Source organism: Budorcas taxicolor, chromosome 2, assembly GCF_023091745.1.
Source record: "Budorcas taxicolor isolate Tak-1 chromosome 2, Takin1.1, whole genome shotgun sequence".
Classification (NCBI taxonomy): domain Eukaryota; kingdom Metazoa; phylum Chordata; class Mammalia; order Artiodactyla; family Bovidae; genus Budorcas; species Budorcas taxicolor.
The window spans coordinates 176,696,235-176,712,205 of NC_068911.1; the positions used below are offsets into that span (position 1 = coordinate 176,696,235).

Here is a 15,971-nt window from a genome sequence, read left to right on the forward strand (position 1 = left end):
GCACCACAGTTCAGAAGCATCAGTTCTTCGGCGCTCAGCTTTCTTTATGGTCCAGCTCTCAGATGGTGCCTAAGCCCTGTCTCTTCTAACGAGCACCTGCCGCATCTGTCCGTCTCCAGCCTCAGTAGTGTTTGTCTCCATAGAACTCATCACCTAACATATGACATATGTATGAGCTTATTTCTTTATTGTCTGTCTCCTCCATTAGCATGCTAGCTCCTTAAGGGCAGGGACCTTGCCGCTCTGGTTTACTGCTGTATTCCCAGCACCCGAAACAGTGCCTGGCCCATGTGTGTGCTCAGTCCCGTCCCACGGTGAATGTTTAATTGCTATTTGTGGAATGACTGAGGCGTGCCCTCCAGGCTGGCCCCTTATGGGAGGCTGCAGTAACCTCTCCCCGCCAGCCTGGCCATCAGTTTAGTTCAGTTGCTCTGTCGTGTCCGACTCTTTGCAATCCCATGGACTGCAGCGCGCCAGGCCTCCCTGTCCATCACCATCTCCTGGAGTTTACCCAAACTCATGTCCTTTGAGTTGGTGATGCCATCTAACCATCTCATCCTCTGTCATCCCCTTCTCCTCCTCCCCTTTCCCAGCCTAGTCATGGATCATCCCTTTAACCTGTGGTGTCTAGGAGTCTGTTGACATTGTTCTCTGTGACCCAGTGGGCACGTGCTCCCAGCTGTCCCCAGAGCCCTGCAGAGTATGTGTATGAAACTCCTGGGTATGTACAGTGTTTATATCTTCCCAGATTTCAACTGGACTCAAGGATTCAGGACAAGAGTAGGGGAGGGGGAGTTAAGGAGTTTGTTATTTAGTCACTAAGTCATGTCTGACTCTTTGCTACCCCATGGACTGTAACCCGCCAGGCTCCCCGTCCATGGGATTTCCCAGGCAAGAATGCTGGAGTGGGTTGCCATTTCCTCCTCCAGGGGATCTTCCTGACCCAGGGATTGAACCCACGCCTCCTGCATTGGCAGGCGGGTTCTTTACTGCTGCGCCACCAGGGGAGACCAAATGGTAAGCTGCCTCAAAAGATATCTCCCGTACGCAGCAGGCCTCTTAAACCGGGCTTCCTCTCTCCCTGTGGAGGAGGCGCTGGTCCCCCCGGGTCCACAGGTGGGGAAATAGGAAGATCCCTGATCTCAGCTGCAGGTGCCTCAGGCTGTGACCCCCTTTGCCCTCCTCCCCACCGCCGGCGAGAATGCAGAGAAACCTCTGCAATGTCCTACCCGACCCTGTTGAAAACCGTCGTTAGTGGCTCCTTATTGCTCTGGGGAGCAATGCAGAGCTGGCCAGGGCCGCAGGGTGTCCTGTATCTCTGCAGCCTCATCTCATGTCACCTGTGCCTCAGTTCCTCTCTTGGGCCCCGTCCCTGCTGCCTCAGGGTCTCTGCCCCTGCCGCTCCACCTCTAGGAACGTTTCTCCCTCTGCCTCATCTGTCTGCCTCCTGGCACAGCCCTCAGCTGACATTTCACTCCTCCGAGAGAACTGACCTGGCCCCTGGACCGCCAGGGGTTGGGTCCCTCTTTTACATTCTTAGCCAATGAACGTCTTTTCCATTGCACTTTCGCATAATTGATTATGCGCTCAAGTTCACAAACAGTTCACATTAGTTGTGTTATCGGCTGGATAATGATCTCTCCCACCAAGTTCCGAAAAGGTCAGGAACCGTGTGTGTTTGTGCCCTCTGCGCTCCTAACAGCCCCCAGTGTCTAGCACATCGCGCGTGCTAAGCCGTGTCAGTCATGTCTGACGCTTTGGGACCCCATGGACTGCAGCCCGCCAGTCTCCTCTGTCCCTGGGACTCTCCAAGCGAGAATACTGGAATGGGTTGCCATTTCCTTCTCCACTAGCACATAGTAGGTGCTCCAAAAATGCCTCTTGAGTGCATTAAAGTATAAAGCCTGGATATTCTGATCCCAATTCCAACACTTCTGATCAGTACCAACATCAGGCATTTCAGGGAGATTCTTTGACAGTCTTCGAGAGGTGGCAGCTACAGAGCTTAGCATCACCGCATATCCTTTCTCTTCCCCCACAACTTGACCCCCCACTCCACGACCCTGGCCTTATCTGGCAGGGCTCCTCACCCGTGGACCTGCTGGCTGGGGGAGCCGGTGCTCTCCGTGCAGAACTGGGGCACAGTCGGGGCACAGACAGCAGGCAGCTGGACCCGCACAGCCCCGCTGGGCAGCGTCGGGAGCTCCGAGGAGGTGCTGACGAACACGGTGACATTCTCCATCGGGGCGATGGTCCCCAGGTTGACCACAAAGAGGATCCGCTCCAAATCCTCATCCAGAGCCACCTTTCCTGGTTGGCAGGAAGGAGGGATAATGAAACGTTTGCAGAGTGGTTCCTACGTGCCAGGTCTGGAGTCAGGGGCCATGAGCCCCTTCTCTCTCATCCCCTCTAAGCTTGCTGTGTGTTGGGTTAGAGGAGCTTGTGCGCTGATGGGAAAACAGGCTCAGCGTGGAGGCGTAAGGAGTTCAAGTTCTTCAACAAAGAACTAATTTCTTGAACCAGGATCTGAACCTACGTGGGTCTGGCGCCAGGCCTGTGTACCTTGCACTGTGCGCTGCCGGGAGTGCGAGGCTGGGACCCACTCACCCCGATGGAGGGTCGCATCTCCATCTTCAGACTCTATGTGCCCCTAGGATTTACACTGGAACGTCTCGCCTCCCTCAGAATCCGTGCTGTTCCTTTTCATCTGAAAGGCCCATCCCTCATTATTTCTTAGCCCGTCTTATCCACCCATCCGACCCCTCCACGAAAACCTCCCTGGTCCCAGTGTGGCTCCTTCTTTTCCTCCTCTGACATGACCTGGACCGTTTTGGGCATGGCCACGTTCAACTTCCTCTCACAGTCACTCCCTGGCATGCCCTGGCTATTCTCCCAGGCTGCGGTGAGTCCTAAATTCTTGGGGGGCAACTTTGCATCTTACACAGCATGGGTGTTCAAAGATTCTTGAACATCGATGGTCAGGTGAAGAAACTTCATTTCCATCACAGATCCAATAGTGAGAATCTTTTCTATCTTATGATCCTTGGTCTGGACGCAAGCCTTGGCTCTGCCACTAACATGCTCTGTGACCTTGGGCTGGGCACTCCCCCTCTGAGCCTCAGTATCCTCCACAGCAGGAACCCATGGCCGTTGTGTGAGTACCGACTCTGCATCAGTGACAGTGATGAGAGTTCTGCACCCTCTTTGTTGAGATTTCAATGGATTATTAGTTACATTTTACAAAACAAGTCTTCATTTCTTATCTAAGCTTGCAAGCAACGGGACTGGCAGTCAAATCCCGGTATGACTCATTCTACAACCTCTGAGCTTAAATGATAACATGCTTTTCTGGTTGATAGAGATGTCTTAAATACCCTTCGCTTGCCTCTTTGACCCTTACCACTTTTTCCAAGTGAGAGGAGAAACAAGTGCCTGTTTTACAGACAGTAAGGTGAAGATCAGAGACGTTAATTACTGGGCCACAGTCACACAGGATTCCCGACTCCTAGTACAGTGCTCTCTCTACGCGATCCCACTGCTCCCCTTTCGGTCTGGTGAGACTCCAGCCACGCCCAGGCCCTGCCACAGCCCCTCCAGCCCTCTTACCTGTGACGGTCGCAGCTCGAATGCCGGTAGCCTCAAAGTGGCCGCCCTCTATTTTGGCTTTGTCCTTGATCTGTACCGTCACCACGCGGTCCCCAATGACCGCCTCAAAGCCGATCACCGTGGTGTACTCGTCCAGGGGGTACACGAAGAGGCCTGGCAGAGCAGGGCCCAGGGTCATGGGGTGACCCAGCGCCGCTCGGCATGCCCGCCCCCCTGGCATGGAACCAGAGCCCCTGGCCTGCCGTGTGAGGGCACCGTGGCATTCACTGCCACTTACAGAGCTCCCGAGGGGCCTCGGGCTGGGCGCCCCCCGACTCTAGGGCTGGACAGGACGCGTAGAGTGGCAGGCTCTGCACCAGTGGCGGGGTAATAAAGGGACGCTGCTCCCCCATCCCAGCCACCTCTCACTCTGTGCCGAGCTGCAAGCTCACCACGGCCACCCAGTACTCTGCCCACCTGCCCCACCCTCGCGGCCCCAGGGAGTAGAAAAGAGAATGAAGAGACCGAACCTCTAAAACAGGCAGCCTCATCCACCCGCTTCAGGAGCTGCACTCACCGCGGGGTGGGCGCCAAGATTCGCCCCTGGTGGCCCTGGCCTGGGGCTGGTCTCTGCTGCATCTTTGGGAGAAGGGGGCGCTCGTGCGGATGCCTACGTGGACCCTGGGCCTCTGAGAAATGTCCTGACCACCTCCTCCCCAGAGCATCTGCCTCCACCTTCATCCCAGGTTTTAGATTCCGCCATCCTTCTGGCTCCGCTGGTGTGGCCAGGGTTTCTGATTTCTCAAGAGAGAGCGGCAATCTGGATTTCTATGTGACCTGTTGTGTGGGTCTAACAAGACACTTCTGTGTGGTGGATTATCACCCGTGGTGCCCAGGAGCTGGTCTTCGGAGGAAGAGGACTAGGGTTCTAATCTGAGCCCTGCCCCCTGCCCCAGTCTGGTGACATTCAGCATCTCGAAACCTCAGAGCCCCGTCTGAAAATGGGGATGATAGAGTCAAACTCAGGGTCCTTATGAAACTGGGAGGAATGCCCACCGGTTACTAAGGTCCATCCCCCACGGTGTGTGTCCTACGTTTTCATGCCTCAGTGCCGCGCTTCTTACACTTTGAGAAAATATGAGTCACCTGGGGGAGGGGGCAGGTCTGGTTAAAATGCAGATTCTGATTTAGCAGTTCTGGGGCAGGGCCCAAGATTCTGCGTTTCCAACCAGCTCTGGGTGATGCCGATGGCTGGGGGAGCACGCTCGGAGGACCGAGGTCTTATCTCATTTAATCAGCCCGCTAACCCGGGGGCAGCACAGTGCCAGGACCCTGACGAGCTCTCCGTAAATCCCAGTTTCCCATCCCTCTGAGCCTCAGTCTCCTCATCTGTAAAATGGGGGCTCTGGTTTTCCCGCACATGGAAAGCTAAAGGGCTGTCTTACAGCTGTTCAGGTAATACAGTCTCTTCGGTTCCCCATCAGCCTCACGTTAAGCTATCCTCTGTAGGTTTCCTGAAACAGAGGGACTGGATCTTTGTTCTGCCTGGAAGATTTCTGTGGGGAGGAAAGTTTCCCTTGTAGGTTTCTTTCGGGAACTCAAAAGATTTCAGACACTCAGGTCAGGTTGGAGGGTTGGTGCCCCAAGAGGTGAAGTTTGGGAGTTAGGAGGCCCCCATCACTGTGGATGAGAAGGGATGTGAAGCGTAACTATCATTTATACAGGACCTTCCTGGCCAGGCTTCCGGTAACTCCCTTCCTTACATGCAAAGACAAGAGCACAATTTACAAACAGCTCTCGCAGGGGAACGTCGGTTCACACTCCTGACTGCCGAACACTGATGACTCACATTCGCAGACTGTTTTCCATTCCACGCTGCCCTTCCTCACACATTACCTCATCTGCTTCTCCCTCAAACCCTGGCATCCAGACAAACACGGGAGCATCCTGATGTCGAGAAGGACTGCAGCTTCCCCAAGGTCACGGGGATAAGAGCCACGCTTAGCACTGGGAGCTCCTGGCTTCCAGTGAGTCCGGATACCTCTCCTCCTGTGAGACTCCCGGGGGGATGTGGAGAACTGACTATCTGACTGGTGGGCGTGATTTGTGGACATCAGTAGGGCTGGGACAGGGCTGGGGTGGAGCCCAAACCTGGGTTCAAATCCTGACATGACTTGCCCCCAGCTTTAAGACCTGTTGGGCAGAAATGGCATTCCTACTTTGCAGGTGGATAAACCGAGGCTCAGAAAGGTGACGTGACTTGTCTGATGTCAGTTGGCTGATGAGTGTCAGGATGGGGAATTCAGCATACCTGTGGCCCTGGGGAAGTGCCTACAGGGACCCTTACCCTGGAAAGGCTGGGCTTCCAGGTTGCCATAGGTGAGGGAAGCGGTGAGCCCCAGAGCATAACCGCTGACGAAGGAGGTGACGTCAGACGAGGTGAGGGGCAGGGCCGCCCCTGTGATCTGGTTCAGCAGACCCGGCATCTTGCAGGCTACTAGGCCTTCAGGACCTGCAAGAGATGGCAAGGCAAGAAGTGGGGAGAGGCCCCCCTTCGATGCCGCCCGGCTCAGTTCTCCCCCTTCAGCCTCCACGGACAAGCAGAGCGTCATTCTCTCCATTTCCTCCCAACCACTTCCCGCAATGACGCTCGACCACCCTCAGAAGAGAAGGTGTGATTATGCCCTCTGTTTTCACCTCACAGTAGAGGAACTGAGGCCTGCAGACATGAGGCCTGGCTGGATGCACGTTGTGGGTCCCCCAGCTCCCACCTCATCCCTCAGATGTGACCTGTGTGCTCTCAAACCTCTGTCCTTGCCACACTCTATCTGCAAGGCTCAGCCCGTGAGCCAAAATAAATGAGCCACCACCCACTGCCCTTAGGTGTCAACTCAGGGCCCCCTTTGCAGGGAAGCCAGTCCACCCAAGCCTTCTCACAGAGCCTAGCTTCTCTCCTTCCATCTGTCGGGACCCATCCTGTCTCCATGAGATTACATCATCCACGTCTATCATCTCCTTTAGGAGAAGGAAATGGCAAGCCACTCCAGGATTCTTGCCTGGAGAATCCCGTGGACAGAGGAGCCTGGCGGGCCACAGTCCACAGGGCCGCAGAGAGTCGGCCACGACTGAGGGACTGAGCAGCAGAAGCATCACCCCCTTGGAGAGCACGCTCCTGGTTTACTGTTGCTTTGCACGGCATCCTAAGTGCTGACTGAATAAGTAAAAGCGTGGTTGGAAACTTCCCTGGCGGTCCAGCGGTTAAGAATCTGCCTGCCAATACCGGGGACACAGGTTCGATCTCTGGGCCAGGAAGATCCCACATGCTGGGGAACAACCAAGCCCATGGGCCACAACTACTGATGCCCCCCTGCTCGACGGCTCCTGCTCCACCACTAGAGAAGCCGCCGCAGTGAGAAGCCTGCATACTGCACCGAAGAGGAAGCCCGCCCTCGCTGCAGCTAGAGAAAGCCCGTGTGCAGCAAAGAAGACCCAGCACAGCCAGGAACAACAAAAAGATGCCTGTCATCACGCCAGCACCAGCGACTTCAGAGCGCATTTCAGGGTAGGGTGCCGATTCTCTATGAGGTTCCTGAGACCCTCCCAAGCAATCACCTGCCTTCGAGAGGTGGGGGCAGGAGCAGGAAGAGAAGCCGACCAAAGGGTGAGGAATACGAACTTGAGGTCCTTTTTGGGTCTTCTTCTGGGTGATGGATGCGCCAGGCGAAGCCACAGGGGGCTGGTAGCCTGTTGCCATTTATTTGCAGGGCTGTTCTGTGACTGCTGATGACCCTGTTTTTTCTCTGAGAAGGGAACTCTGTGCCTTTACATCCTCCATGAGTTCCCAAGCAAGGATCCTCGGGTGCTCCCACCCTCTCTGCCAGCCCAGGAGTATTGTTTTAATTATGTTCTCTCTGTGGCTCCAGCCCAGACAGCTCTCAGCCTCCCGGCATATCTGCAGCAGGCTGACTGACAGCAGGAGGCAGATAAGGAGCCAGGAGAGAGGGCTGGATTCCCAGCCACCTTCTCCCAGGAGTTCCTGTCTCAAAGCCCAGGGCGAAGCCGGGGGCAGAACCAGATGGTGGGGCTCCTTTCCTGAGAGAGTCACGTCCCTGGCCCTCCACACTCCTTCCCCCCACCTCCTCTTCCTGGTTCCCCCCTGTCCAGAAGGCTGATGGAAAGCCAACCCCCAGATGGGTGGGGAACTTGGACTTCAGCATGGGTTCATCCTGTGGCGGGGGCGGTGCTTCCCCGATTGCTCCGTGAGTAAAGAATCAGCCTGCAATGCAGGAGACACAGGAGACCTGGGTTCAGTCCCTGGGTCGGGAAGACCCCCTGGAGGAGGAAAAGGCAACCCACTCCAGGATTCTTGCCTGGAGAATCCCATGGACAGGGGAGCTGGTGGCCTGCAGTCCATGGGCTCACAAAGCACTGGACGCGACTGGGCGACGAAGCATGCATGCGCGGGGCAGAGTTTTGCCAAGGGCGCCTCAACCAGCCCAGTCGTGCCCCGCTGCCCTGTGCCCACCCAGTTCCCTGGGCCACTCTCCCCAGGGAGTGGGGCTTCGGTGACGGACGTCACTAACACAGACAGACTCAGTGAGCATCGACTCTCCCGTGCGCCCTCTTGGAAGAGTGCACTTGAAATTCCGCAGTCTAGCTCATGCATCATCTTTATCAATTCCTTCAGCACTGATAGGAATCTACTGTATTCTGGGTCCTGAATTAGCTACTGGGGATGCAAAGATAAGACACGGCTCCATCCTTAAGAAACTTACAGTCCTCAGGTAGAGGGCACGAGGAGTGAGGGAAGTAATAGCAACAGTGGCTGGAATTTGTTGAAAGTTGAAACTGTGCCAGGCACATCTACTATCTCATCCAACTCTCACAACCTTGTAAAGTGCATTGCTTTGCAAGTGAGGACATCAAGGTCTCAACGAGGTGTGTTTGTTTTTTGCACAAGAGTTTGGGGTCCCCCAAGGACATATGGGTGCCAGGGGTGCGTGGGTGGAACTTTCTCCTGGAGGACCCCAGGGGTATCGCTGCAAGAGATGGGGACCAGCGCCGGGAAGGCTGAGCATCATCCCTCCAACCATCCCAGCCTGGGGCTCCGGTGGGCATCACCCAGGAGACACCTCTTGGGGAGGAAGCCATCCGTGTCCCCTGGATAGTGTGAGAAGCCAGGCTCGACTTCAGGAACAGAGCGGTGTGAATTGGTCCAGAGAGTGACAGGGGCTGATCTCAGTGGGTCAGTCTGTAGCCAGGCCTTTACCCTCCTCGTCTTCTTCCTGATGGGCCAGAGCACCTTTCCCCAAACTGCTGGGATGCAGGATCTGGAAAATGGGCTGGTGAGGTGAGAGGGAAGGGCAAAGGGAATGAATGGACTGGGAGAAGGAATGGGAAGGGCCCCTTGACCTTAGAGGAGGCATGAGGAGAGCAGCGGGTGGAGAGAGGGTAACAAAGAGGATTTCTAAGAGAGGGAGCCACTTTAATCCCTGGTTATTCATTCTCTCCTTTATAAAGCCAGGTAAAGGGGTGGTGCACTGGGATGACCCAGAGGGATGGTATGGGGAGGGAGGTGGGGGGCATTCAGGATGGGGAACATGTGTGTACCCGTGGCAGATTCATGTTGATGTATGGCAAAACCAATACAATATTGTAAAGTATTAGCCTCCAATTAAAATAAATAAATTTTTATTAAAAAAAAAATAAAACCAGGTGAGGACTTCCCTGGTGATCCTGTGGTTAAGACTCTGTGTTTCCAATGCAGGGGGCATGGGTTCGATTCCTGGTTGGGGAAGTTCCCTATGCTGTGCAGCACAGCCAAAAAAAAAAAAGGGAAAACAACAAAAAAAACCCCCCAAAATCCCAGGTGAGTGGAAGGACCAGTAGGTCCTATTTCCCTGGCACTGAAGATTAAACTGAGTCAGCATAAAGTACCCAGCACAGTGCCCGGCACAAAGCAGGTACTCAATAAATGTTTGCAAAGTGAAATGAACGAATGAATGCGGGCAGTCTCCCCGGGACACTAACCTTTAGTGCTCACCTATGTGCTGGGCAGATGGTGGAGGACAAGGCAGATGAAGGATACGAACTAACAGAGGCCACAGATCCCAGTACAGCTGCAAGCCAACAGATCCAAAACCCGACTCCTTGTCTCTGCCGCAGCTGCCTCCCGCTTGTCCCGCAGTGGCGTCCACTCCCAGTAAGGCAGCCAGAGCGGTCCTCAGGAGTCACGGATCCAGTCGTGCGGTCCCAGAGCTCGCCGCCCCGCCAGCTCCCCACGCCCCTGGAGACCCCCGATCCGGGCCCTGCGCCAGTTTCCTCTCTGGTTTCCCCATGGGGCCTCTGCTTGGCTGTTCTCCCACTGGAGAGCCTTCCAGCTGGGTGTCTCCACTTCTAGGGATGCTTTTCCCCTAGCTCCCTCCCTCCTTCAAGTCTTCGCTCAAAGGACGCCTTCTTCTTAATCCTGGTTTTAAACTTGTAATCTGTTCCCCCAGTTTCACTTCCAAACCCTCATCCTGCTGTTTTATTTTCCCCAAAGCACATATTACTGACATGCCCCATATGAAGCATTTATTGTGTTTATTGCTTATCGTCCGTCTCCCCTGCACGAGGGCAAACATTTGGGGCCCGCGTCTCTCACTGATGTGTCCCGAGTGCCTTGAGGAGTGCTTGCGCTGTTAGTAGGTGGTAAATAAATGTTGTTGGATGAATCAATTGATACGTGGAGTCACAGGGCAAAGCTGGCCAGTTCCGAGTTTCCCATATTTCCCAGGGGAGGGAGAGATGTCCCCTGACCACCAGGTCCAGGGCAGCTCCTCAGGGAAGATGTTGGAATTAAATCCATTGTTTAGGCTTCCCTCCCAGAGCTTATCAGTCAGGGGCCCAGACACACCCTCGCAGCCAGCACGGTGGTCCCACCCATCTTTGAACGGACCATCCACCCGTCCACAGAGGGTGCTCTGTGGTCCTGCCCTTGAACCAACCCCTGGCCAGCTTCTCCCTCTGCTAACCGCCCCCCACTTGGCAGCGGGCAGGCTCCTTGAGAGGCTGTCTGTATCCTTGTCCGAGGACCTGCTTCCCTCCTTCCAGCAGGAGGTGCTTATTTCTTGCACCCCCCAGTTTGGGAGGCTGACGTCTCTCGGCTACATCCCACCCACTCTGTGTTGCTTGCCATTTCAAGGCTCCAACCATGCCCTCCTTTTAGCAAACACTTGGCCCCAGGCTCCTGGCTTCCCTGCTCTCCAAGCCCTGCCATCACCCAGGGGGCCTTCAGCGTCTGTGGGAACCATGCATGCAGCGTCTCGGGCTTTTATCCTCCAAACCCCACATCTCAGGGGCCTCTGCTGCCGCTCCAGCTCAGCCTCCCATTGCCACGCAGTCCTTGGACTTGAGGCACAGCCCATGGTCACTCCATCTCCAGAACCTGAGTCACTCGGCACTTTTAAGAGCAGCTTCTCAGCACTTCCCAGCTCTCTCTTCTTATTTGTTTTTTTTCCTTTGCAGTCATCACCCTCAGATAGGCTGTATCTTCTGCTTCTGTATTTGTTTAATGCGTCTCCCCAACTCTCTAGATGCCGTATAACCTCCAGTGAGGGCAAGAATTTTCAGCTTGTTTCTTGGCTCCATCTGCCACCCAAAGAATATTACGGGGTAGAGTAGATGTTCAATAAATGTTTGTCAAGTAGCTGAAACATTATTGCGAGCGCTTCACATATACTGCTTGGCTGAAAAATTCATTCAAGTTTTTCTGTATGAAAAACTCGAGTGAACTTTCTGGTCAACCCAATACAATGCGGGCAGCACCCCACAGAGAGATGGGCCTGGCGGGCTATGGTCCATGGGGGTTGCCAAGAGCTGGTTGGACATGACTGGGAGGCTAAAACACCACCACCAGCTCAGAAGCAGGTACTCTCACCATCCATGTGCTACAGATTGAAAACACCAAAGCTCAGAGAGGTGAGGTAACTTCCTTAAGCCCACCCAGCCTTGGGCTGGGAGTTAACCAAAGCAGAAGGACCACAGAGCCCAGGTCCTTAACCGTGAGGCTACCCTGCCTCCTGGGGGAAGCGTCTCCCTGATTCTTGCCACTTGTGCCCACACCCTCCTGACATCCTCTGCTCTCCACGCCCATGGGGGCAGCTTCAGTGCTCTCTCCTGGACCGTCTCTACCCGCTCCTACCTGCTCCTTCAGCCTCCAGGCTGATTTCCTCCTAGTCCCCTCTGTCATCTCATAGGTGCACATGCAAGTGTGAAAACACACACAGGCACACATGTGCCTTCCCTTTCCCCTGAGCTCCGTGGCTCCCCGTTGTGTCTGTCCTGCAGGTTAAACTCCTGAGCAGCACTCAAGGCTCCTCACCACCAGCTCCCCGTTGCCACCCCGAGTAAGCTCCTATTATGTCCCGCATGTTCCCTTTACTCCAAACACACTGACCTTCTCACCGTGCCCTTCCCACACTGGAGCCTTTTCCGGCAATGATTGTAACGTTCTTCTCTGCCTTTCAAAGTCCTCTTCACCACTCAAGACCCACTTCTGTTGTCACCTCCTCCCCGAAGCCTTCCCTGACACACCAGCCCATCAGACATGCCCTCCTCGGGGTCTCCACAGTCGCTGGGCATTGTCTGCCACCTTGCGCATCTTGAAGCTCTGTAACTACCCTTCTGCAATGGCTTGTCTCCCCCTGAGGGTCATGGGCACAGGAAGAACAGGGGTGCCCCTCCCCTTTCCTGTGCCCCAGCCCCTGCAGAGGAGGGGTCTGAATTGGAGTCATCTCCTAGGGTCACCAAGTGCTTTGCAATCATCACTAGTGTGCACACGCACCTTCATGTTACAGGTAGGGAAGCTGAGGGTCAGGGATCTGGAAGCCAGGACCACATGGCTGGTGAGGGGTCAGGATGGCTGAGGTAGGAAGCAGCCTTCCTCGAAGGCCTGTACTTCAGGATTTCCCTGGGGGTCCAGTGGCTAAAACACCATGCTCCCAATGCAAGGGGCCCGGGTGTGACCCTCGGTCAGGGAACTAGACTCCACATGCCTCAACTGAGAGTTCAAAAGCCAAAGTCAGTATGTTAGTTGCTCAGTTGTGTCCAAATCGTTGTGATCCTGTGGACTGTGGCCCTCCTCTGTCCATGCGATTCTCCCGGCAAGAACACTACGGTGGGTAGCCGTTCGCTTCTACAGGGGGTCTTCCTGATCCAGGGATCAAACCTGGGGCTCCTGCCTTGCAGGCAGATTCTTTAATCTGAGCCACCTGGGAAGCCCTGAGTTCGCATACTGCAACAAAAGGTCCTGAATGCCGCAACGAAGATTAAAAATCCTGCCTGCCGCAAGTAAGACCCATCACAGCTAAATAATTCAATAAATATTTAAAAAAATACACCTGTGCTTTCCCTTCCCCGGCTGCTTCACAGTCCATGCTAAGCACAGGGAGGCGGAAAGAAAGGAGGGAGGGAGGGGAGAAGGAGTGATGTCCAGGACTCCGGTCAGCTAGGGCTGTGAGTGCCGGGGACCCTGGGCTTCCTCTGCTCTGATGCCTCTCAAGATGCGGCCAGGACCCCAGCTGGACCATGAGCCCCACCAGCGGCCCCATCACCACCCTCCAGGTTGTCCTGGAACAGCCTGGGGTGCAGGGTTCCAGGCGGAGCGCAGAGGCTGGCTGACAGATGACTGCGGCAGTGTGACGATTCAGATGCGATGTGGGAAGGCTGCGTGGGGAAGGAGCCAGGGAAAGAGTGCTGGGCCCTGCTTGGCCTCAATCGTGATGATGGCCTGCACTGGGGTCCTGGGTCAAGAAGTGTGGCTGCATGCCTTCCCTGCCAGGGGACATTTACTTTTTTCAGTTTCAGAAAGAAATTGGAAAGCAAGACACTTGTGGGGCCGCAGCAAGTTCCCAGGAGCTAGCCTATTCCCTGGGGATAGAGTCCCTGGATAGCTCCTTCTGGGCGACCTTGGGCCCGTTACTCAGCTGTGCCCTGCCAAGTACCTCCTGTGTAACCTCAAGCAAGTGACTTAACAGTTTTGTGCCTTAGTTTCTACATCTGTAAAATGGGACCATGCCAGTTCCCCCGCCCCACTCCTAGGAAACTGGGATGATAAAGGAGAGAACACCTGTCAAATGAGTGGGTGGGAGCAGGCAGGTCCTGGTGGGGCTGGGGGCTTCTCCTGTCTCCCCTCCTCCATCATCCCTCCCCGAGGGGCCACTTCCTGACCCCTGGGCAGACTGCTCCCCTGGAAATGTCCTTGGGTCTCTGCCCGAGTGCTCATCCCAGTAACTCCTCTGATTCTGTCCTTGGAGCTGTTCAGTTCAGTTCAGTTCAGTCGCTCAGTCATGTCCGACTCTTTGCGACCCCAAGGACCGCAGCACTCCAGGCCTCCCTGTCCGTCACCAACTCCTGGAGTTACTCAAACTCATGTCCATTGAGTCGGTGATGCCATCCAACCATCTCAACCTCTGTCATCCCCTTCTCCTCCCACCTTCAATCTTTCTCAGGATCAGGGTCTTTTCAAATGAGTCAGTTCTTCCCATCAGGTGGCCAAAGTATCGGAGCTTCAGCTTCAGCATCAGTCCTTCCAACGAAGCTGACATTTCCCCATCTCCTTTCATCCCGGGTCATTAAAGGGAGGCCTCCTCCCTCCACCTGGAAAGTCATTCTGGAGGCCTCTCATCCCTCACCCTGGTCAGATTGCCCCCGATTGTGTCCACAGAGTCAGAGGCCCTCAGCCGAGGGGGCTCAGCCAAACCTGGGAGAGGTGCAGATGGCGAGCTGGCCCACTCACCTCGGGCTTGGGGGTCCGCCTTGTCTGCCCTGCGGTCGACGCCTCTCGGAAGTCCATGCCATAATGCCTTCACTCAGGGTCTGTCCCCAAGGACCACCCCACCCAGTGACCAACACTGACACTCCCATCAAAGTGGGGGCAGAATTGATGGGTTCCTAGGATCCGATCTGATTGTTCTAAGCTTCTAGAATTCGGGGGCTCTCAAATTCTGGTCCACTTCATCTAAACCTCCCACCTTGGGTTCATAGCGCCCTGATGTAGGTAAACAAATTGGTGCTTCTGGCGTCCCCTCTCCCCACCTTATTCACCCCATGCTCCAACCAGTTAAGACCCCTTGAATTCCTCCAAAAAAGCCTGACTTTTCCAGCTTCCATATCTCTTCTGAGGCTGCCAGTTTCTGCCAGGAATGCCATCCCCACGCCAACCCCCTCCTCCAGAGGAGATCTGACTCATCCTTGAAGACCCAGCTCAAATACCACCACCTCCATGAAGCTTTCTCGGGGGTCCTGTGCTGAACAGAACTACCCTGCTCCCACCCTCAGCGCAGCCAGTCCTTGTCGCATTAGCCATCTCATTATCAGTGTGTTGCGTGTCCTTTCAGCCAATGTGTGTGGGACACGGTGTGGGCCTGGGCAGGCAAGGGCTGCACCCCCAGGCAGAGACACCACCCTCCCGAGCAGAGAGGTGGTCAGCTCCTAGAACTCAGGGCAGGCACTCCCTCTCCCCAGCGTGCTTCTGGCACATAGACTGCTCGACAACGAACTCAGGGAAGCGAACAGCAAGCGCTCCGTTTGTGGACTCTGAGTGAGTGGGTGAGTGAATGGCTAGGGGGCAGGAAGGAGGGGTGGGAAGAGGCCTTGGTGAGGGCAGGAATTCCTCTATCTCAGCCCAGCACTGGGAGGATTCCATCCCAGACACAGCTGCAGTCCCATTGTGGGTGGCACTTGGCGTGCCCGTGTGGCCCGAGGGACCTGGAGTGCTGCCAGGACGGGCATCCAGGGCGGCCGGCCCTGCTTGTGGCCGAGGCCCAAACCGCCCACACCTTGGGAGATTTCCAGCTAAGAGGCTGCGTCCAGACCTGCTGAAGGAAGGAGAAAGGGGCACATTCCGATTTGAAGCCTCCAGGTTCGTGAGTGCCAGTGGGTAGAGTTACTGATGAGAATCTTTGCTGTGTGACATTCAGGAGAAGTGAAAGTGGAAGTATGAGTCACTCGATCCTGTCTGACACTCTGTGACCCCGTGGACTGCAGCCTGCCAGGCTCCTCTGTCCATGGGATTTTGCAGACAAGGATACCTGAGTGGGTTGCCATTTCCTTCTCCAGGGGATCTTCCCGACCCAGGAATTGAACCCAGGTCTCCCGCACTGTAGGCAGAGGCTTTACCCTCTGAGCCACCGGGGAATCCCACAAGGATCCCCGAGGTCGCTATTTTCTCCTCCATGGGATCATCCTGACCTAGGGATGAAACCCGCGTCTCCTGTGTCTCCTGCATTGGCAAGTGGGTTCTTTATCACTGAGCCACCAGCCAGGGACGCCCACTGTGAGGGTTACAAGCGAGTTCTTGCGCACACACTGTGCACCCCAGTGTCTTGTTCTCCATCAATGCTGAT

General features: G+C 55.3%; 1 protein-coding gene across 1 annotated transcript in view; it reads right to left on the reverse strand.

Annotated features, from left to right (window-relative positions):
- The window catches only part of VWA5B1 (von Willebrand factor A domain containing 5B1), a 46,962-nt gene extending 40,891 nt beyond the window's left edge, over positions 1-6,071 (reverse strand). The window contains exons 1-3 of the mRNA XM_052635975.1: positions 5,933-6,071; positions 3,607-3,759; positions 2,091-2,310 (exon numbers count right to left, since the gene is read on the reverse strand). Coding sequence (XP_052491935.1) covers positions 2,091-2,310; positions 3,607-3,759; positions 5,933-6,071 — 512 coding nt within the window. The remainder of the gene's footprint in view (positions 1-2,090; positions 2,311-3,606; positions 3,760-5,932) is intronic.
- Positions 6,072-15,971: the final 9,900 nt, after the last annotated feature.